This window comes from Oncorhynchus tshawytscha, linkage group LG08, assembly GCF_018296145.1.
Source record: "Oncorhynchus tshawytscha isolate Ot180627B linkage group LG08, Otsh_v2.0, whole genome shotgun sequence".
In the NCBI taxonomy this organism is placed as follows: domain Eukaryota; kingdom Metazoa; phylum Chordata; class Actinopteri; order Salmoniformes; family Salmonidae; genus Oncorhynchus; species Oncorhynchus tshawytscha.
The window spans coordinates 87634084-87656635 of NC_056436.1; the positions used below are offsets into that span (position 1 = coordinate 87634084).

The 22552-nt window shown below is 45.4% G+C and overlaps 1 protein-coding gene across 1 annotated transcript in view; it reads right to left on the reverse strand.

Annotated features, from left to right (window-relative positions):
- The window catches only part of LOC121847038 (netrin receptor UNC5A-like), a 275293-nt gene that overhangs the window by 133517 nt on the left and 119224 nt on the right, over positions 1 to 22552 (reverse strand). The window contains exon 6 of the mRNA XM_042326336.1: positions 14845 to 15009. Coding sequence (XP_042182270.1) covers positions 14845 to 15009 — 165 coding nt within the window. The remainder of the gene's footprint in view (positions 1 to 14844; positions 15010 to 22552) is intronic.

Here is a 22552-nt window from a genome sequence, read left to right on the forward strand (position 1 = left end):
CATGTGTGTGTGTGCGTATGAGATTATGTGTGCGTGCGCGTGTGTTCGGAGGAAACCCGGCCCACCACAGGAGTCGCTAGAGCGCAATGGGACAAGGACATCCCGGACGGCATAACATTCCCCTAACCGAGACAACGCTGGGCTTATTGTGCCTCATGGGTCTCCCGGTGGCGGCCGGCTGCAACACAGCTTGGCATTGAACCCAGATCTGTAGTGACGCCTCAAGCACTGTCTTAGACCGCTGCACCACTCGGGGGAGGGGCCCAATATAATAATCTTAACATTAGTTATAAACCTCACAGGCAGCCAGTGCATAGATTACCTGGTGTAATGTGTGCTCTCCTTCTGGTCTTGGTCAGTACCCGTGCTTCAGCATTCTGTATGTTTTACAGTTGGCCAATGGCTTTCTTGGGTGGACCAGACAGGAGAACATTACAGTAGTAAAGCCTGCTTGTAAAGAAGCATGGACTCTATCTGTATTCGACCTGAGAACGAAATGGTCGCACCTTGGCAATGTTCCTCAGATGATTTTAAAAGCAATTTGGTCACATTCCTAATGTGTGATTTGAAATTGATTCTAAAATAACACCTAAGGTTTTTTACCTGGGGTTTCATCTTTATTACCTAATTAATGTGTGCGGCCAGGTTCTCTCTCTCTGCTTTTGCTACAACAATAAATACCTCGGTCTTGATTTACCTGGAGAAAATTCTGAGCCATCCAGGTATTTAAATCACTAACAGTCTAATTTATCAGTGGAGCTAAAATCCTCAGGTGACACAAAAAAGCAAAGTTGTGCATCAACCGCGGAGCAGTGAAAATTAATGCTGTGCTTTCTGATAACGCTGCAAAGGGGCAAACTGAAGCCTTGTGTGACATGTATTTTCTCTGAGTTATGTTCACCAAGGGACCGGTTAAATAGTTCCTAATATAATGTAGAACTGGAACAGATTGAATCCTACTACACCAACTCCGATGCTCGTCTTACGTGGCAGGGCCTGCAAACTATTACAGACTACAAAGGGAATGCACAGCCGCGAACTGTACAGTGACACGAGCTTACCAGACGAGCTTCTATGCTCGCTTCGAGGCAAGCAACATTGAGGCATGCATGAGAGCATCAGCTGTTCCTGATGACTGTGTGATCACGCTCTCCGTAGCCAATGTGAGTGACCTATAAACAGGTCAATATTCACAAGGCTGCTGGGCCAGACGGATTACCAGGATGTGTGCTCCAGGCATGCGCTGACCAACTGGCAGGTGTCTTCACTGACATTTTCAAACTCTCCCTGACTGAGTCTGTCATACCAAAATGTTTCAAGCAGACCACCATAGTCCCTGCGCTCAAGAACACGAAGGCAACCTGCCTAAATAGCTACAGACCCGTAGCACTCACGTCCATAGCCATGAAGTGCTTTGAAAGGCTGGTAATGGCTCACATCAACATCATTATCCCAGAAACCCTAGACCCACTCCAATTTGCATTGCGACCAAACAGATCCACAGATGATGCAATCTCTATTGCACTCCACACTGCCCTTTCCCACCTGGACAAAAGGAACACATACGTGAGAATGCTATTCATTAACTACAGCTCAGTGTTCAACACCATAGTGCCCTCAAAGCTCATCACTAAGCTAATGATCCTGAGACTAAACACCTCCCTCTGCAACTGGATCCTGGACTTCCTGACAGGCCGCCCCCAGGTGGGTAGGGTAGATAGCAACACATCTGCCACGCTGATCCTCAACACTGGAGCCCCTCAGGGGTGCATGCTCAGTCCCCTCCTGTACTCCCTGTTCACCCACGACTGCATGGCCAGGCACGACTCCAACACCATCATTAAGTTTGCAGATGACACAACTGTGGTAGGCCTGATCACCAACGAGACAGCCTACAGGGATACCAACAGTGGGAGGCCTGATCACCAATGAGACAGCCTATAGGGAGACAGAGGCCTTTATTTTTTATTTCACCTTTATTTAACCAGGTAGGCTAGTTGAGAACAAGTTCTCATTTACAACTGGGACCTGGCCAAGATAAAGCAAAGCAGTGCAACAGAAACAACAACACAGAGTTACACATGGAATAAACAAACATACAGTCAATAACACAATAACACAAGACCTGGCCAGTTGGTGCCAGAATAACAACCTATCCCTCAACGTAACCAGACTAAGGAGATGATTGTGGACTACAGGAAAAGGAGCACCGAGCACGTCCCCATTCTCATCAAGGGGGTTGTAGTGGAGCAGGTTGAGAGCTTTAAGTTCCTTGGTGTCCACATCACAATCAAACTATCATGGTCCAAACATACTAAGACAGTCATTAAGAGGGCATGACAAAACCTATTCCCCCTCAGGACACTGAAAAGATTTGGTATGGGTCCTCAGATCCTCAAAAAGTTCTACTGCTGCACCATCGAGAGCATCCTGACTGGATGCATCACTGCCTGGTACAGCAATTGCTCGGCCTCCGACCGCAAGGCACTACAGAGGGTAATGCGTACGGCCCAGTACATTGCTGAGGCTAAGCTGCCTGCCATCCATGACCTCTATACCAGGCGGTGTCAGAGGAAGGCCCTAAAAATGGTCAAAGACCCCTGCCACCCCAGTCATAGACTATTCTCTCTCTCTCCTACCGCATGGCAAGCGGTACCGGAGTGCCAAGTCTAGGACAAAAAGGCTTTTTACCCCTAAACCATAAGACTCCTGAAACAGATAATCAAATGGCTACCCGGACTATTGTATTGTGTGCCTCCCCCAACCCCTCCTTTACGCTGCTGCTACTCTCTGTTTATCATATATGCATAGTCAACACAAATACACACAGAATTTTGCTTAAGAATGGAAGGTTGGAGATTGGCCGAACATTTCTCAAATCTGAATAATCTAGAATGCTTTTCTTCAGATGAAGTTTCACCATAGAAGTTTTAGTGCCGTGGGGAAAGTGCCTGTGAACAGGGATTGATTAACAATAGCTTGCAACTCTTCAGATATGCAATTAAAAACAGTTTTTGAACAAGGTTGTTGACTGGAAGGTGACGGATTGGACCGAGAAGGCAGGAAGAAGGCTTGAATTGTGATGTCACTTTCCTGAGAATGTCTGTGGCAACCAGGGAAAAGAACTCCTTAGTGCCTTTGCATGGTAGGCTAGGGTACATATCATCAAACTTCTCATCAGGTCTTGGTTGACTGATACCTCATCCTATTTTGGTTCTTATCTTTTCTCTGAAATATGCCGAAAAACCCGTCACATTTAGATGTGGAGCAAAGTTCACACTGGAGCCCTACCAGACCCTGTCTGTCAGTCTCTAAAACAGTTTGATGTTGCTGGGACTGGAGCCCTACCAGACCCTGTCTGCCAGTCTCTAAAACAGTTTGATTTTGCTGGGACTGGAGCCCTACCAGACCCTGTCTGTCAGTCTCTAAAACAGTTTGATGTTGAGACTTGAGCCCTACCAGACCCTGTCTGCCAGTCTCTAAAGCAAAGTTCACATAGTTTTGCTGGTACTGGAGCCCTACCAAACCCTGTCTGCCAGTCTCTAAAACAAAGTTCACATAGTTTTGCTGGTACTGGAGCCCTACCAGACCCTGTCTGCCAGTCTCTAAAACAAAGTTCACATAGTTTTGCTGGTACTGGAGCCCTACCAGACCCTGTCTGCCAGTCTCTAAAGCAAAGTTCACATAGTTTTGCTGGTACTGGAGCCCTACCAGACCCTGTCTGCCAGTCTCTAAAGCAAAGTTCACATAGTTTTGCTGGTACTGGAGCCCTACCAAACCCTGTCTGCCAGTCTCTAAAACAGTTTGATTTTGCTGGGACTGGAGCCCTACCAGACCCTGTCTGTCAGTCTCTAAAACAGTTTGATGTTGAGACTTGAGCCCTACCAGACCCTGTCTGCCAGTCTCTAAAGCAAAGTTCACATAGTTTTGCTGGTACTGGAGCCCTACCAAACCCTGTCTGCCAGTCTCTAAAACAAAGTTCACATAGTTTTGCTGGTACTGGAGCCCTACCAGACCCTGTCTGCCAGTCTCTAAAACAAAGTTCACATAGTTTTGCTGGTACTGGAGCCCTACCAGACCCTGTCTGCCAGTCTCTAAAGCAAAGTTCACATAGTTTTGCTGGTACTGGAGCCCTACCAGACCCTGTCTGCCAGTCTCTAAAGCAAAGTTCACATAGTTTTGCTGGTACTGGAGCCCTACCAGACCCTGTCTGCCAGTCTCTAAAGCAAAGTTCACATAGTTTTGCTGGTACTGGAGCCCTACCAGACCCTGTCTGCCAGTCTCTAAAGCAAAGTTCACATAGTTTTGCTGGTACTGGAGCCCTACCAGACCCTGTCTGCCAGTCTCTAAAGCAAAGTTCACATAGTTTTGCTGGTACTGGAGCCCTACCAGACCCTGTCTGCCAGTCTCTAAAGCAAAGTTCACATAGTTTTGCTGGTACTGGAGCCCTACCAGACCCTGTCTGCCAGTCTCTAAAGCAAAGTTCACATAGTTTTGCTGGTACTGGAGCCCTACCAGACCCTGTCTGCCAGTCTCTAAAGCAAAGTTCACATAGTTTTGCTGGTACTGGAGCCCTACCAGACCCTGTCTGCCAGTCTCTAAAGCAAAGTTCACATAGTTTTGCTGGTACTGGAGCCCTACCAGACCCTGTCTGCCAGTCTCTAAAGCAAAGTTCACATAGTTTTGCTGGTACTGGAGCCCTACCAGACCCTGTCTGCCAGTCTCTAAAACAAAGTTCACATAGTTTTGCTGGTACTGGAGCCCTACCAGACCCTGTCTGTCAATCTCTAAAACAAAGTTCACATAGTTTTGCTGGTACTGGAGCCCTACCAGACCCTGTCTGCCAGTCTCTAAAACAAAGTTCACATAGTTTTGCTGGTACTGGAGCCCTACCAGACCCTGTCTGCCAATCTCTAAAACAAAGTTCACATAGTTTTGCTGGTACTGGAGCCCTACCAGAGTCCTAAAACTAAGACCCTGTCTGCCAGTCTCTAAAACAAAGTTCACATAGTTTTGCTGGTACTGGAGCCCTACCAGACCCTGTCTGCCAGTCTCTAAAACAAAGTTCACATAGTTTTGCTGGTACTGGAGCCCTACCAGACCCTGTCTGCCAGTCTCTAAAGCAAAGTTCACATAGTTTTGCTGGTACTGGAGCCCTACCAGACCCTGTCTGCCAGTCTCTAAAGCAAAGTTCACATAGTTTTGCTGGTACTGGAGCCCTACCAGACCCTGTCTGCCAGTCTCTAAAGCAAAGTTCACATAGTTTTGCTGGTACTGGAGCCCTACCAGACCCTGTCTGCCAGTCTCTAAAGCAAAGTTCACATAGTTTTGCTGGTACTGGAGCCCTACCAGACCCTGTCTGCCAGTCTCTAAAGCAAAGTTCACATAGTTTTGCTGGTACTGGAGCCCTACCAGACCCTGTCTGCCAGTCTCTAAAGCAAAGTTCACATAGTTTTGCTGGTACTGGAGCCCTACCAGACCCTGTCTGCCAGTCTCTAAAGCAAAGTTCACATAGTTTTGCTGGTACTGAGCCCTACCAGACCCTGTCTGCCAGTCTCTAAAGCAAAGTTCACATAGTTTTGCTGGTACGAGCCCTACCAGACCCTGTCTGCCAGTCTCTAAAGCAAAGTTCACATAGTTTTGCTGGTACTGGAGCCCTACCAGACCCTGTCTGCCAGTCTCTAAAGCAAAGTTCACATAGTTTTGCTGGTACTGGAGCCCTACAGACCCTGTCTGCAAGTCTCTAAAACAAAGTTCACATAGTTTTGCTGGTACTGGAGCCCTACCAGACCCTGTCTGCCAATCTCTAAAACAAAGTTCACATAGTTTTGCTGGTACTGGAGCCCTACCAGACCCTGTCTGCCAGTCTCTAAAACAAAGTTCACATAGTTTTGCTGGTACTGGAGCCCTACCAGACCCTGTCTGCCAATCTCTAAAACAAAGTTCACATAGTTTTGCTGGTACTGGAGCCCTACCAGACCCTGTCTGCCAATCTCTAAAACAAAGTTCACATAGTTTTGCTGGTACTGAGCCCTACCAGACCCTGTCTGCCAATCTCTAAAACAAACTTCACATAGTTTTGCTGGTACTGGAGCCCTACCAGACCCTGTCTGCCAGTCTCTAAAACAAAGTTCACATAGTTTTGCTGGTACTGGAGCCCTACCAGACCCTGTCTGCCAGTCTCTAAAGCAAAGTTCACATAGTTTTGCTGGTACTGGAGCCCTACCAGACCCTGTCTGCCAGTCTCTAAAACAAAGTTCACATAGTTTTGCTGGTACTGGAGCACTACCAGACCCTGTCTGCCAGTCTCTAAAACAAAGTTCACATAGTTTTGCTGGTACTGGAGCCCTACCAGACCCTGTCTGCCAGTCTCTAAAACAAAGTTCACATAGTTTTGCTGGTACTGGAGCCCTACCAGACCCTGTCTGCCAATCTCTAAAACAAAGTTCACATAGTTTTGCTGGTACTGGAGCCCTACCAGACCCTGTCTGTCAATCTCTAAAACAAAGTTCACATAGTTTTGCTGGTACTGGAGCCCTACCAGACCCTGTCTGCCAATCTCTAAAACAAAGTTCACATAGTTTTGAGGGGTTAGGATTTATCAGGCCATCAAACGGTCGAGAAGAGCACTTTAAAATTATTCAGATTAATTGTGATGAAGTTAGAATATTAGCCCGTCTGGCTTGTTATATATACTAGTTCTCAAGGACAATAGACAATAGTTCAGATAAATCAGTAAATAAAGTGAGGCAGTGTTATAGCCAGCTCTGGTGGCTGACATTTAAACAGTATAGATATATATATAGATAGATACTCAAAAGACCTAACGTTGCCAGACACAATGCCCTTACAGCTGAAGAGCTTTAGTAAAAATAGAGGCTGTCCCCCCGCCCACCTTTTCCGAGAATGGACTCTAGCTACATGTGAATATATATGTTCTTACCAAACAACTGTCAATTACTTATGAAAAGCTGTAGTCCCGTGGGGGGCACTACAGTCTGAAGACAGCCATGTTTCGGTGAGAAACATCCAATCAACTTTGTGCTCAGTAATCCCAAGTCCTCTGTTGGTTATTCTGACAGGGAGAACTGGGACACTACCAGAACCTGTCTGTCATCTTCTAAAACAGTTTGATGTTGGGACTGGAGCACTACCAGACCCTGTCTGTCAGTCTCTAAAACAGTTTGATGTTGCTGGGGCTGGAGCCCAACCCGACCCTGTCTGTCAGTCTCTAAAACAGTTTGATGTTGAGACTTGAGCCCTCGAGACCCTGTCTGCCAGTCTCTAAAACAGTTTGATGTTGCTTGGACTGGAGCACTACCAGACCCTCTCTGTCAGCCTCTAAAACAGTTTGATGTTGCTGGGTGGGGCACTACCAGACCCTGTCTGTCAGTCTCTAAAACAGTTTGATGTTGCTGGGACTGGAGCCCTACCAGACCCTGTCTGTCAGTCTCTAAAACAGTTTGATGTTGCTGGGACTGGAGCACTACCAGACCCTGTCTGTCAGTGGATGACAGTGGGTGACAGTGGACTTTGGTCGGTCCACAGATCGTAGGCAGGCCAAAATCTCTCACCATCGAGCTGCCCACAATGATGGTGGTGGTAGTGATGGAATCTAAAGGGGAAGCGACTTGCTGAACTGCGGTGGCCGTGGGGGAGGGTGCCACTGGGTGGCCACCGGCTGATTATATACACCCAGGATACATGCTGACTCCCGGGCTGGTAGGTCCGTCTCAAGCGGGGAAAGGGGTTTGATAGCTGGATTGGATCTTCTTGGCTAGATGAAGGGTGGCCAGACTTCCACCCCGATCCCCTATGTCTTGCGAGCCTCCAGTCTCCTATGGGCCACAGAGTTGTCCTTAACATCTGTCAGTTGGATTGGGACAGATCAATGCCACCCGACTCATCAACAGCTTTGCTATAGGAGGCTATAGGAGATTCAGTTGCCTGAGTTACATCGGTGTACTTAGAACCTGTTTGGGATAGGGAGCAGCATTTTCACGTTCGGATGAAAAGCGTGCCCAGAGTAAAGTGCCTGCTACTCAGGCCCAGAAGCTAATATATGCATATTATTCATAGATTTGGATTTGGATAGACAACACTCTGACGTTTCTAAAACTGTTTGAATGATGTCTGTGAGTATAACAGAATTCCAACCAGGAAGTGGGAAAACTGAGGTTTGTAGTTTTACAACTCATTGCCTATTGAATACACAGTGTATATGGGGTCATATTGCACTTCCTGAGGCTTCCACTAGATGTCCACAGTCTTTAGAACCTTGTTTGAGGATTCTACTGTGAAGTGGGGGCTAATGAGAGCTGTTTCAACCAGATGTCTGGCAGAGTGCCATGAGCTGATCACGCGCGTGGCAGTGAGAGCGACCTGTGTTCCATTGCAATTCTAAAGACAAAGGAATTCTCCAGTTGGAACATTATTGAACATTTATGTTAAAAACATCCTAAAGATTGATTCTATACATCGTTTGACATGTTTCTACTAACTGTAATATAACTTTCTGAAGTTTCTCCTGGACTTGCCTGCGCCTCATGAGCTTGGATTTGTTTACTAAACACGCTAACAAAAGGAGGTATTTGGACATAAATGATGGACTTTATCGAAAAAACAAACATTTATTGTGGAACTGGGATTCCTGGGAGTGCATTCTGATGAAGATCATCAAAGGTAAGCGAATATTTATAATGTTATTTCTGACTTTTACTGACTCCACAACATGGCGGGTATCTGTATGACTTGTTTTTTTGTCTGAGCGCCATACTCAGATTATTGCATGGTTTGCTTTTTCCGTAAAGCATTTTTGAAATCTGACACAGCGGTTGCATTAAGGAGAAGTATATCTATAATTCTGTGCATAATACTTGTATCTTTTATGAAAGTTCATGATAAGTATTTCTGTAAATTGATGTGGCTCTCTGCAAATTCGTCGGATGTTTTCGAGGCACAACATTACTGAACATAATGCGCCAATGTAAACTGAGATTTTGGATATAAATGTGACCTTTATCAAACAAAACATACATGTATTGTGTAACATGAAGTCCTATGAGTGTCATCTGATGAAGATCATCCAAGGTTAGCGATACATTTTATCTCTATTTCTGCTTTTTGTGACTCCTCTCTTTGGCTGGAAAATGGCTGTATGTTTTCCTGTGACTTTTTGCTCTGACATAATCATACGGTGCGCTTTTCCTGTAAAGCCTTTTTGAAATCGGACACGATGGGTAATTAACAAGAAGTTAAGCTTTAATTTGGTGTATTGCACTTGTGAATATATGAAAGTTAAATATTAGCAGAACCCCTAGGCCCTAACAAGCTTTAGAAAGCAGGAACCCCTAGGCCCTAACAAGCTTTAGAAAGCAGGAACCCCTAGCCCTAACAAGCTTTAGAATGCAGGAACCCCTAGCCCTAACAAGCTTTAGAAAGCAGGAACCCCTAGGCCCTAACAAGCTTTAGAAAGCAGGAACCCCTAGGCCCTAACAAGCTTTAGAAAGCAGGAACCCCTAGCCCTAACAAGCTTTAGAAAGCAGGAAGCCCTAGCCCTAACAAGCTTTAGAAAGCAGGAAGCCCTAGCCCTAACAAGCTTTAGAAAGCAGGAACCCCTAGCCCTAACAAGCTTTAGAAAGCAGGAACCCCTAGCCCTAACAAGCTTTAGACAGCAGGAACCCCTAGCCCTAACAAGCTTTAGAAAGCAGGAACCCCTAGCCCTAACAAGCTTTAGGCAGACAAACCCTTGTTCATTTTCCAGTTCTATTGTATCTTCATATTGTGATTGTCAGGAAATCATCTCACAACTGATTAATAGATTATGATTGATGTTGGATATTAACTCACTAGCCCTAACAAGCTTTAGACAGCAGGAACCCATCCTAACAAGCTTTAGACCGAACCCCTATTAGGGCAGACAACCCTGTGTTCATTTTCCAGTTCTATTGTATCTTCATATTGTGATTTCATAACAGGAAATCATCTCACAACTGATTAATCAGATTATGATTGATGACACCCTGTTCCCATGATATTAACTCACTGGCCCTGTATAGCTGACACACTGTTGCCCATGGTATCCATCCTCATTCAACCATGGTATCTCAGATGACACCAATGTCAGCATCGGACAGATACATTCTGTTATTATTGTTCCCCTTTCATGGTTTCATAACAGGATACTATCTCCCATTGTATCTCAGATGACACCCTGTTCCCATGGTGTCTCAGATGACACCCCGTTCCCATGGTGTCCCATGGTGTCTCAGATGACACCCCGATCCCATGGTGTCTCAGATGACACCCCATTCCCATGGTGTCTCAGATGACACCCTGTTCCCATGGTGTCTCAGATGACACTCCGTTCCCATGGTGTCTCAGATGACACTCCGTTCCCATGGTGTCTCAGATGACACCCCATGGTGTCTCCCATGGTGTCTCAGATGACACTCTGTTCCCATGGTGTCTCAGATGACACTCCGTTCCCATGGTGTCTCAGATGACACTCCGTTCCCATGGTGTCTCAGATGACACCCCATTCCCATGGTGTCTCAGATGACACTCCGTTCCCATGGTGTCTCAGATTCCCATGGTGTCTCAGATGACACACTCAGATGACATTCCCATGGTGTCTCAGATGACACCCCATTCCCATGGTGTCTCAGATGACACATGGTGTCTCAGATGACATTCCCATGGTGTCTCAGATGACACCCATTCCCATGGTGTCTCAGATGACACCCCATTCCCATGGTGTCTCAGATGACACCCCATTCCCATGGTGTCTCAGATGACACCCCATTCCCATGGTGTCTCAGATGACACCCCATTCCCATGGTGTCTCAGATGACACCCCAATCCCATGGCCTGTGGTCAAAGGTACACAGTAAAAACTCCTTTGGAGTCAAATGTAACACGATTTCATGCCTGTCAGCGAAGGGAAGAAAACACAGTAGCTCAAGACCACCAACACCATGTCAACTGGTATAACTATCTCACTAATGGTTGCTATAAATCCAACCACCTACAGATTGCATTTTTTTTAAATATTTGTTTTTATGTTTCCTATATTTGCGTAGCGTAAAGATAAAAACAATCAATGTAAAATGGGAAAATAAAAGATATTGAAACAAACTATTTTAATTATGAACCTACAACAGAGCATCCTGGGAAATATGACAATGTGATCCATCCAACATCGGTGGATAACTCCATGGATGTAACTCCCTGTCATTTGTAACTCTTAACGGAGTTAAAAGTACTCTGTCTGAATCAACTCCAGTTATCAGCACTATCGCCATGGAACATATCACTCTGTTGAGTGTTAAGATAACTCCCAGTAGAGTCAATTTAACCCTAAATGTTTTAACACTGGGATTTAAGCTATCCTTGATTTACAGTGTAGAGCACTAAGTAGGGAATAAGGTGTTATTCGGTATTGAGACTCGAATGGAAATAATAACAGTCCCTGCTTTGATCTGCGTTAAACACTGGGGTTCTGTAACAGTCCCTACTTTGATCTGCGTTAAACACTGGGGTTCTATAACAGTCCCTGCTTTGATCTGCGTTAAACAAGGGGGTTCTATAACAGTCCCTGCTTTGATCTGCGTTAAACAAGGGGGTTCTATAACAGTCCCTGCTTTGATCTGCGTTAAACAAGGGGTTCTATAACAGTCCCTGCTTTGATCTGCGTTAAACAAGGGGTTCTATAACAGTCCCTGCTTTGATCTGCATTAAACAAGGGGGTTCTATAACAGTCCCTGCTTTGATCTGCGTTAAACACTGGGGTTCTATAACAGTCCCTGCTTTGATCTGTTAAACAAGGGGTTTAAACAGTCCCTGCTTTGATCTGCGTTAAACAAGGGGGTTCTATAACAGTCCCTGCTTTGATCTCTGAAACAAGGGGGTTCTATAACAGTCCCTGCTTTGGGTTCTATAACAGTCCCTGCTTTGATCTGCGTTAAACACTGGGGTTCTATAACAGTCCCTGCTTTGATCTGCGTTAAACACTAACAGTCCCTGCTTTGATCTGCATTAAACACTGGGGTTCTAACAGTCCCTGCTTTGATCTGCGTTAAACACTGGGGTTCTATAACAGTCCCTGCTTTGATCTGCGTTAAACACGTTATCTGCGTGAAACACTGGGGTTCTGTAACAGTCCCTGCTTTGATCTGCGTGAAACACTGGGGTTCTGTAACAGTCCCTGCTTTGATCTGCGTGAAACACTGGGGTTCTGTAACAGTCCCTGCTTTGATCTGCAGTAAACACTGGGGTTCTGTAACAGTCCCTGCTTTGATCTGCAGTAAACACTGGGGTTCTGTAACAGTCCCTGCTCTGGTCTGCAGTAAACACTGGGGTTCTATAACAGTCCCTGCTCTGATCTGCAGTAAACAAATCAAATCAAATCAAATCAAATTTATTTATATAGCCCTTCGTACATCAGCTGATATCTCAAAGTGCTGTACAGAAACCCAGCCTAAAACCCCAAACAGCAAGCAATGCAGGTGTAGAAGCACGGTGTAGAAACACAGGTGTTTTATCCCTTTTCAGTCAATCTGCCTTTCAGCCCATGGCTGACTGTGTGTAGCCCTTGACTACAAGCCACTGATGCAGACCTTTGTAAAAAGTCTAATAAATCCATGCAATGTAGACGACAACTTCACAATAAATCCATTATTTATTTTAGACAGGTCTAAAGAAACATGATATTAAGAAAAGACATTTGGAAATTGCTCCCAAGAATGAACCAGACTTGTGGAGATTCTGCAATTTTTTTCTGAAGTCTGATTTCTTTTGATTTTCCCATGATGTCAAACAAAGACTGAGTTTGAAGGTAGGCCTTGAAATACATCCACAGGTACACCTCCAATTGACTCAAATGGTGTCAATTAGGCTATCAGAAGCTTCTAAAGCCATGACATCATTTTCTGGAATTTTCCAAGCTGTTTAAAGGCACAGTCATCTTATTGTATGTCAACTTCTGACCCACTGGAATTGTGATACAGTGAATTATAAGTGAAATAATCTGTCTGCAAACAATTGTTGGCAAAATTATTTGTCAATGCACAAAGTAGATGTCCTAACCGACTTGCCAAAACGATAGTTTGTTAACAAGAAATATATGGAGTGGTTGAAAACGAGTTTTAATGACTCCAACCTAAGTGTATGTAAACTTCAGACTTCAAATGTAGGAACTATTGTAAGTTTAATTTAGAGTTATTTATGTGACTTTAGTTGTTATACAAATGTTGGGCTATATGTTTCGATTTTGAATACATTCTAAGGCTGCATGATGAGACTAATGATGATTTGAAAAAAAGTCTCATGAAAGGCATGAGCTCTGCTTTGTTTAGTTTTTTTTGCACAGGCTGGACACACTTCATCAGTCTCTCATTCACAATTTGACAAGTACTTGATAATGCCTTGCATTTCCCGGGCAGCATCTTTTTTGTGTGGCCAAAAATGCCCCCTAAAAAAAATCCAGGCCTTTTGCAACCAGTGGGCATTGTGACCTTGGACTGAATATAATATTAATTCTCTTCTTCCCGGCTTAGTGAAGCACCTCTCATCACATATCTCTCTCTGATATCTCAATTCTTATTAGCCACTGCCCTTCACATGAGCAGGTCCTTCTCACAGGCTACACGTGAAGACAGACACGTCGAGGATGCAACTACACATATTGAAGATAACGGAAGAACTGTTCACATTTACTTTTTGTCAGCCAAGAAGATGAGTAGTCCTAACGAACGGCAAAAGCACTAGCCTATGTCAATCTACTATCCCCCACAGTACAAAAGTCGACCTATTCTGTTCTGTGCGATAAATAAATATTCCAAACATAGTCTGGGAGAGTTGTGGGATGCGATAGATCTGTAAAATTAATACAACTACTAGAATCAAAAAACTGTTTTACGCAATGTGGCTGACGGAATAGATCAGAACGTTTAGCTTAAAATGTTGATAAACTATTCGTCTATTTCTTCACAAATACAAGCGCAACAATGTGCACACTGCAGTAGGCTACAATCAATTATCTTGGAAAAAACACCATTCTCAAAAGTGACAGCAAATGCGATTATACATGTAATCATTTCATTATAAAGGTGCATTTTAATGGTGAAAATTAACTTCCCCAAACTTGAAACTCCCTCGCTGCTTATGTAATGCCAGTTAGGCTCTACACCCATTGTAAAGCGACTTAATGTGCTTCATTTTAAGAGCTAAACGATCACATGGAATTTGACTGCCATCATGACTCATGACTGCCAGTGTGGTGGTAACACGCTCACTGTAACAGGCCCTAGTCATAACTAAACACTAGAGGAGTTAAATGTACTTAACGACTCGAGGGAGCATCAAACATCAGACATGGCTGTTCTACAATGTCACATCACACACACACACACACACACACACACACACACACACACACACACACACACACACACGCGCACACACACACACACACACACACACACACACGCACACAGCACACACACACACACACACACACACACGCACACGCACACACACACACACACACACACACACACACACACACACACACACACACACACACACAGACACACACACACACACACACACACACACACACACACACACACACACACACACACACACACACACACACACACACACACACACACACACAGACACACACAGACACACACAGAGAGAGAGAGAAGGAGACATCTACTTGCAACATTCAAATAAACGTGTATATTGATGTAAGGTGAAGAGTGGAAAAACAGTGGAAGTTAGAGATTGTGTGTGTGTGTGTGTGTGTGTCTATATTCAGGAAATATGTTTAATACTCACTCTGTAGACACTGTTGGCTGGTACAGTTGAGTGACTGGAGGTCGATGCCCTGGCAGTCTTTGCCCCCGGTGCCAGGCGAGGGCTGGGTACACTCTCTACTGCGCCACATGGAACAGTCCACTCCGCACTCAGACCAATTAGACCAATCACTCCAACCTCCATCTACTGAACACAGGGACAGGCACAGGGTCAGAGAGAAAGAGATACCACACACACACACACAGACCAGAGTCAGAGAGATCAGAGTCAGAGTCAGAGATCAGAGTCAGAGAGACATAGACCAGGTACATACTATTAGGTACATACTATTAGGTATATCATATTAACTATGTCATATTAGGTTTATGATATTAGGTATATACTATTAGGTTTATTATATTAGGTATGTCATATTAAAAATATATTAAAAATATTAGGTATATCATATTAAGTACATAGTATTAGGTACATCATATTAGGTATATACTATTATATTATGTAATATTAATAATACTAGTTATATCATATCATATCATATTAGATACATAGTATTAGGTACATCATATTAGATACATAGTATTAGGTACATCATATTAGATACATAGTATTAGGTACATCATATTAGATACATAGTATTAGGTACATCATATTAGATACATAGTATTAGCTACATCATATTAGATACATAGTAGTAGGTACATCATATTAGATACATAGTATTAGGTACATCATATTAGATACATAGTATTAGCTACATCATATTAGATACATAGTATTAGGTACATCATATTAGATACATAGTATTAGGTATATAGTATGAGGTAGTCACCTGGAATGCATTTCAATTAACAGGGGTGCCTTGTTAAAAGTACATGTGTGGAATTTTCTTCCTTCTTAATGCATTTGAACCAATCGGTTGTGTTGTGACAAGGTAGGGGTGGTATACAGAAGATGGCCCTATTTGGTCAAATAAAGCATTCCTTCCCCCATATGCCCCCCGAGGCACAACTACGACAAAATAACCAACAAAAGTGGGTCACAATTCCTGCAGCTCTGTCGCATGCTGGGTATGTACATAGTCAATGGTAGGCTTCGAGGGGACTCCTATGGTAGGTACACCTATAGCTCATCCCTTGGCAGCAGTACTGAAGACTACTTGATCACTGACCTCAACCCAGAGTCTCTCAGAGCGTTCACAGTCAGCCCAGTGACACTCCTATCAGATCACAGCAAAATCACAGTCTACTTGAACAGAGCAATACTCAATCATGAGGCATCAAAGGAACTGAGTAACATTAAGAAATGCTATAGATGGAAGGAAAGTAGTGTGGAAACCAACCAAAACACAATTAGGCAACAACAAATTAAATCCCTTTTAGACAACTTCCTGGACAAAACGTTTCACTGTAATAGTGAAGGTGTAAACATGGTAGTAGAAATCCTAAACAGCATAATTGACCTATCAGCTTCCCTAATAAATAAATAAATGTCAAACAGGAAACTGATGAAATGAACAACAATGACAAATGGCTTGACGAAGAAGGCAAAAGCCTAAGAAAGACATTGAGAGACCTATCCAACCAAAAACATAGGGACCCAGAAATCCTGAGTCTACGCCTTCCTCTATGGTGAATCACTAAAACCATACAGAAATACACTACGGAAAAAGAAGGAACAGCTCGTCAGAAATCAGCTCAATGTAATTGAAGAATCCATAGACTCTAACCTCTTGATGCACCCATCCCGTTAGCGGGATCATTTTCATCAACATCCGTTGAATTGCAGAGCGCCAAATTCAAATGATATTTCTAAAAATATTTGATTTTCATGAAATCACAAGTGCAATATAGCAAAACAGAGCTTAGCTTGTTGTTAATCCACCTGGCGTGTCAGATAAAAAAAGAAGCTTTACAGCAAAAGCTATCCAAGTGTTTATGTTAGGACATCTCTCTCAGCAGACAAAACATTACACACAGCTAGCAGCAAAGTAGATTGGTCACGAAAGTCAGAAAAGCAATAAAATGAATTGCTTACCTTTGATGATCTTCGGATGTTTGCACTCACAAGACTCCCAGTTACACAATACATGTTCCTTTTGTTCGATAATTATTATTTTTATATCCAAAAACCTCCATTGGCTTGGCGAGTTTTGTTCAGAAATCCACAGGCTCGTGCAGGTCATGAAGGGCAGACGAAAATTCCAAATAGTATCGGTAAAGTTCGTAGAAATATGTCAAACAATCCTCAGGTTGTTTTTACAATAATATTTCAACCGGACCGTAGCTTTTTCAATAGGAGAGAGAGACAACAGTTCCCTGTCAGCCTCAGCCTGGAGGACTTTGAGGAGGAAGTACGGAAGGTGTTCAATTCTCCGTTGTCTGGGAGAGAGGCTGCTCGTAAATTGCTCCAGCTACGTCAAGACTGACAGACTACATGGTGTATTTTCGCACGTTGGCGAGTGCTTGAACTAATTTCTAAGAGAATCCAAAGTCACCCGAGTGCTCACGGGAATCGCCGAGGACGGTCTTCTCTAGAGCCCAAGCTACTGGGAAGGGCTCGATTATCTCCGGATGAGCGTTTACGCAGACTGAACATCAGGAGCTGTCTGTATTGCGAGACTACAGGACCTTATATTTCCACCTGTCCATTAAAATGTCCATGCTCATCATAAGGTACGAGTACTCTGGTGAGCCGTACGGGGATGTTCCAATCCCCCATTACTCGCACCCTTCTCCATGTCACCTTGTTGTGAGGCGACCAGGCCAAATCACTCCAGGTACTCATTGACTCTGGGGCTGATGAGAGCTTTATTGATGCTACCTTGGTGTCGGAGCTGGACATCTCCACTCAACCCCCCTCTCCATTCTCTCCATTCCCATGGATGTCAGAGTGCTGGATGGGCGCTCTATCGGCAGAGTCACCCGCAATACGATTCCGATCGGCCTACGAGGAAATCACAGTGTGTTTATGCAGTTCCTGCTCATAGAATCTCCCCATGTACCTGTGGTTTTGGGATATTTATGGCTCCAGAAGCACAATCCCCTGACTGGCTGGGCTACTGGTTCTATCGTGGGTTGGAGCCCGCCATACTCATCATCTTAAGTCGGCCCAGCCTGACCTGGGACATCATCCTGCAGGCTTGAGAGAATCCTTAGATCGCTCCGCCATTACCCCTGAGTACCTGGACCTCTGAGAAAACATTCAACAAGGCCCGTGCTAGGTCTCTCCCTCCGCATGGACCCTACGACTGCGCCATTGACCTTCTCCCGGGCACTACACCCTCTCGGGAGCCGGCTTTACTCCCTGTCAGGTCCAGAGACAAAGGCTATGGAGGAGTACATTGAGAACTCTCTCGTTCAGGGAGTATTTGTCCATTGGCCTCGTCCGCCAGCGCAGGGTATTTCTTCGTGGAGAAGAAGGACAAAACTCTGCACCCAACTACAGGGGCATTAATGAAATGTTAAAATATTACCCTCTATCACTCATCTCCTCGGCTTTCGAAACTCTTCAGGGAATGACCATCTTCTCTAAGTTGGACATCCGGAACGCCTACCATCTGGTTCGGATACGGGAGGGAGAACAGCCTTTAACATGGCTAGCGGGCACTATGAGTACTTAGTTATGCCATTCGTACTGACCAATGCTCCCACGGTGTTCCAGTCCCTGATCAACAATGTGCTCCGGGAAATGCTGAACCGGTTCCTGTTTGTCGACCTCGACGAAATCCTTATCTTTTCCCGTTCAGCTCAAGAACACGTCCGACAAGTCCTTCAGCGTCTCCTGGAGAACCAGCTTTTTTGTTAAGACGGATAAGGCAATCAAACAAGCTAAGCGTAGGTATAGAGACAAAGTAGAGTTGTAATTCAACGGCTCGGACACGAGAGGTATGTGGCAGGATCTATAGTCAATCACGGACTACAAAAAGAAAACCAGCCCCGTCGCAGACCCCGATGTCTTGATCCCAGACAAACTAAACAACTTCTTTGCTCACTTTGAGAACAAAACAGTGCCACCGACATGGCCCGCTACCAAAACCTGCAGGCTCTGCTTCACTGCAGCCAACAAGAGTAAAACATTTAAATGTGTTAACCCTCGCAAGGCTGCCGGCCCAGATGGCATCCCTAGCCGCGTCCTCAGGGCATGCGCAGACCAGCATGCTGGGGTGTTTACGGACACATTCAATCAATCCCAATCCCATTCTGCTGTTCCCACATGCTTAAAGAGGGCCACCATTGTTCCTGTTCCCAAGAAAGCTAAGGTAACTGAGCTAAATGATAATCGCCCCTTAGCACTCACTTCCGTCATCATGAAGTGCTTTGAGATACTAGTCAAGGATCATATCACCTCCACCCTACCTGTCACCCTAGACCCACTCCAATTTGCTTACCGCCCCAATAGGTCCACAGACGACGCAGTCACCATCACACTGCACACTGCCCTAACCCATCTGGACAAGAGGAATACCCATGTAAGAATGCTGTTCATCGACTACAGCTAAGCATTTAACACCATAGTACCCTCCAAACTCATAATTAAGCTCGAGACCCTGGGTTTCGACCCCGCCCTATGCAACTGGGTCATGGACTTCTTGACGGGACACCCCAGGTGGTGAGGGTAGGAAACAACATCTCCACCCCCTCAACACCGGGGCCCCACAAGGGTGGGTGCTCAGCCCTCTCCTGTCTCCCCTGTTCACCCATGACTGTGTGGCCATGCACACCTCCAACTCAATCATCAAGTTTGCAGATGACACTACAGTGGTAGGCTTGATTACCAACAACGATGAGATGACCTACAGGGAGGAGATGAGGGCCCTCAGAGTGTCGTGTCAGGAAAATAACCTCACACTCAACGTCAACAAAACAAAAGAGATGATTGTGGACTTCAGGAAACAGCAGAGGGAGCAGCCCCCTATCCACATCAACAGGACAGTAGTGGAGAAGGTGGAACGCTTTAAGTTCCTCGGCGTACACATCACGGAAAAACTGAAGTGATCCACCCACACAGACAGCGTGGTGAAGAAGGCGCAACAGCACCTCTTCCACCTCAGGGGGCTGAAGAAATTTGGCTTATCACCAACAACACTCACAAACTTTTACAGATGCACAATCGAGAGCATCCTGTCGGGCTGTATCACTGCCTGGTACGGCAACTGCTCCGCCCACAACCGCAAGGCTCTCCAGAGGGTAGTGAGGTCTGCACAACGCATCACAGGGGGCAAACTACCTGCCCTCCAGGACACCTACACCACCCGATGTCACAGGAAGCCCAAAAAGATCATCAACGACAACAACCACCCGAGCCACTGCCTGTTCACCCCGCTATCATCCAGAAGGCGAGGTCAGTACAGGTGCATCAAAGCTGGGACCGAGAGACTGAAAAACAGCTTCTATCTCAAGGCCATCAGACTGTTAAGCAGCCACCACTAACATTGGGTGGCTGCTGCCAACATACTGACTCAACTGTAGCCACTGTAATAATAAAACATTGGATGTAATAAATGTATCACTAGCCACTTTAAACAATGCCACTTTATATAATGTTTACATACCCTACATTACTCATCTCATATGTATATACTGTACTCTATACCATCTATTGCATCTTGCCAAATATTTATATGTACATATTCTTATTCATTCAATTACACTTGTGTGTATAAGGTAGTTTTTGTGAAATTGTTAGATTACTTATTAGATGTTACTGCATGGCCAGAACTAGAAGCACAAGCATTTAGCTACATTCAAATTCATTTAAAATCTGCTAATCATGTGTATGTGACCAATAAAATTTGATTTGATTTTGATCTGATAAGTATGATTTCCATCTCTCTACCATCTCCTTCCTAGGATATGTCATCGATGCAGGACATATACAGATAGATCCAGACAAGGTGAGAGCGGTGGTGGATTGGCCTCAACCCACAACCAGACTGCAGCTGCAACGTTTCCTGGGTTTTGCTCATTTCTACCGCAGCTTCATCCAGGTTTACAGTGCTTCTCAGCACTCACCTCTCCCAAAGTTCCCTTCACATGGTCTCCAGCAGCTAACCAGGCATTCTCGGACCTCAAAAGTCGATTCACTACAGCCCCTATCTTAATCCATCCAGACCTGTCCCGTCAGTTTGTGGTGGAGGTCGACGCCTCGGATGTCAGAGTGGGGGCCGTCCTGTCCCAGAGTTCTGCCCAGGACCAAAAACTGCACCCAGGCACCTTCCTCTCCCATCGTCTTACCCCTGCTGAGAGGAACTATGATGTGGAAAATCGAGAACTCTTTGCCGTCAAGATGGCGTTGGAGAAGTGGAGGCACTGGTTGGAGGGGGCAAAACACCCATTCTTAGTGTGGAATCTGGATTCTGGAATATCTCCGCACCGCCAAGTGCCTCAACTCTAGGCAGGCTCGTTGGGCCCTGTTATTCACTCGTTTCATTTTCACTCTCTCCTACAGCCCGGGGTCCAAGAACATGAAGCTTGACGGACTATCACAGTTGTATTGCCCCGCTGCTACTCTGTCTTACCCCGAGACCATCCTCCCTACCTCCTGCCTAGCGGCTGCAGTCGTCTGGAGTATAAAGCATTCATAAGTCTTCCCAGCCGGAAGCCAAGGGGGGTCCGGCTAACTGGATGTTTGTCCCGGACTCTGCATGTTCCTCGGTCCTTGGAATGGGCACATTCCTCAAGACTAACCTGCCATCAAGGCTCCTGTCAGACCCTGGATTTCGTCCAACGATGCTTTTGGTGGCCTTCCATGGTGCCGGATGTCTCCACATTCATCGCCACCTGCACTGTGTGCACAAAATAAGACTCCCCGGGAAGCTCCGGCTGGCCTTCTTCAACCACTTCCTGTTCCTTACCGCCCCTGATCCCATATATCCCTGGACTTTGTTACTGGGCTTCCTCCGTCAGTCGGCAACACTACTATCCTGACGGTGGTGGTTAGGTGTTCTAAAGCTACGCATTTTATTCCCCAAGGAGACGGCTCAACTCATGGTGCAGCACGTCTTCTGGGCCGTTGGACTTCCATTCGACATGGTCTCCGATCGTGGTCCCCAGTTTTCATCCAGTTTCTCGAAGGCGTTCTCTCCCTTCATTGGGTCGTCAGCCAGCGTATCCTCTGGTTTTCACCCCCAACCTAACGGCCAGTATGAGCGAGTCAATCAGGACCTGGAGACGTTGTCAGCAACTCGGGTGGAATATGCCCGTAACACCCTTCCCCGCTTGACCACTGGTCTCTCGTCCTTTGAGTGTTCAGCCCCCGCTCTTCCCTGAGCAAGAAGAAGAAGTCAGCATACCCTCTACCCAGATGTTCATCCGCCGCTGTCACCTGGTCTCTCTCTTGAATACCACATCTAGGTATCGGCGACAAGCGTATCGCAACAGGACCCCTGCTCCCCGCTATCGGCTCGGGCAGAGGGTATGGCTGTCCACTCGGGACCCTTCGAGTGGAATAGCGTAAACTTTCCCCCCATTGCATTTGCCCTTTTGCCATCTCTAAAATCCTTAGCCCCTCTGCTGTTCATCTTCTGTTGCCCCGCATCCTCCGTATCCATCCTACATTTCATGTGTCCAAGATAAAGCCTGTGTCTCACTGTCCTTTGTCTGTGGTTTCTCCCAATGATCTGCTCCTGCTCCGCATCAGATGACCTAGCTTGGTACGATGAACGTAGGCTGGCTGAACCCACAGCAGGGGACTGGATAGCAGTGTTATAAAAAAAGAGGTTCTTCAAAAA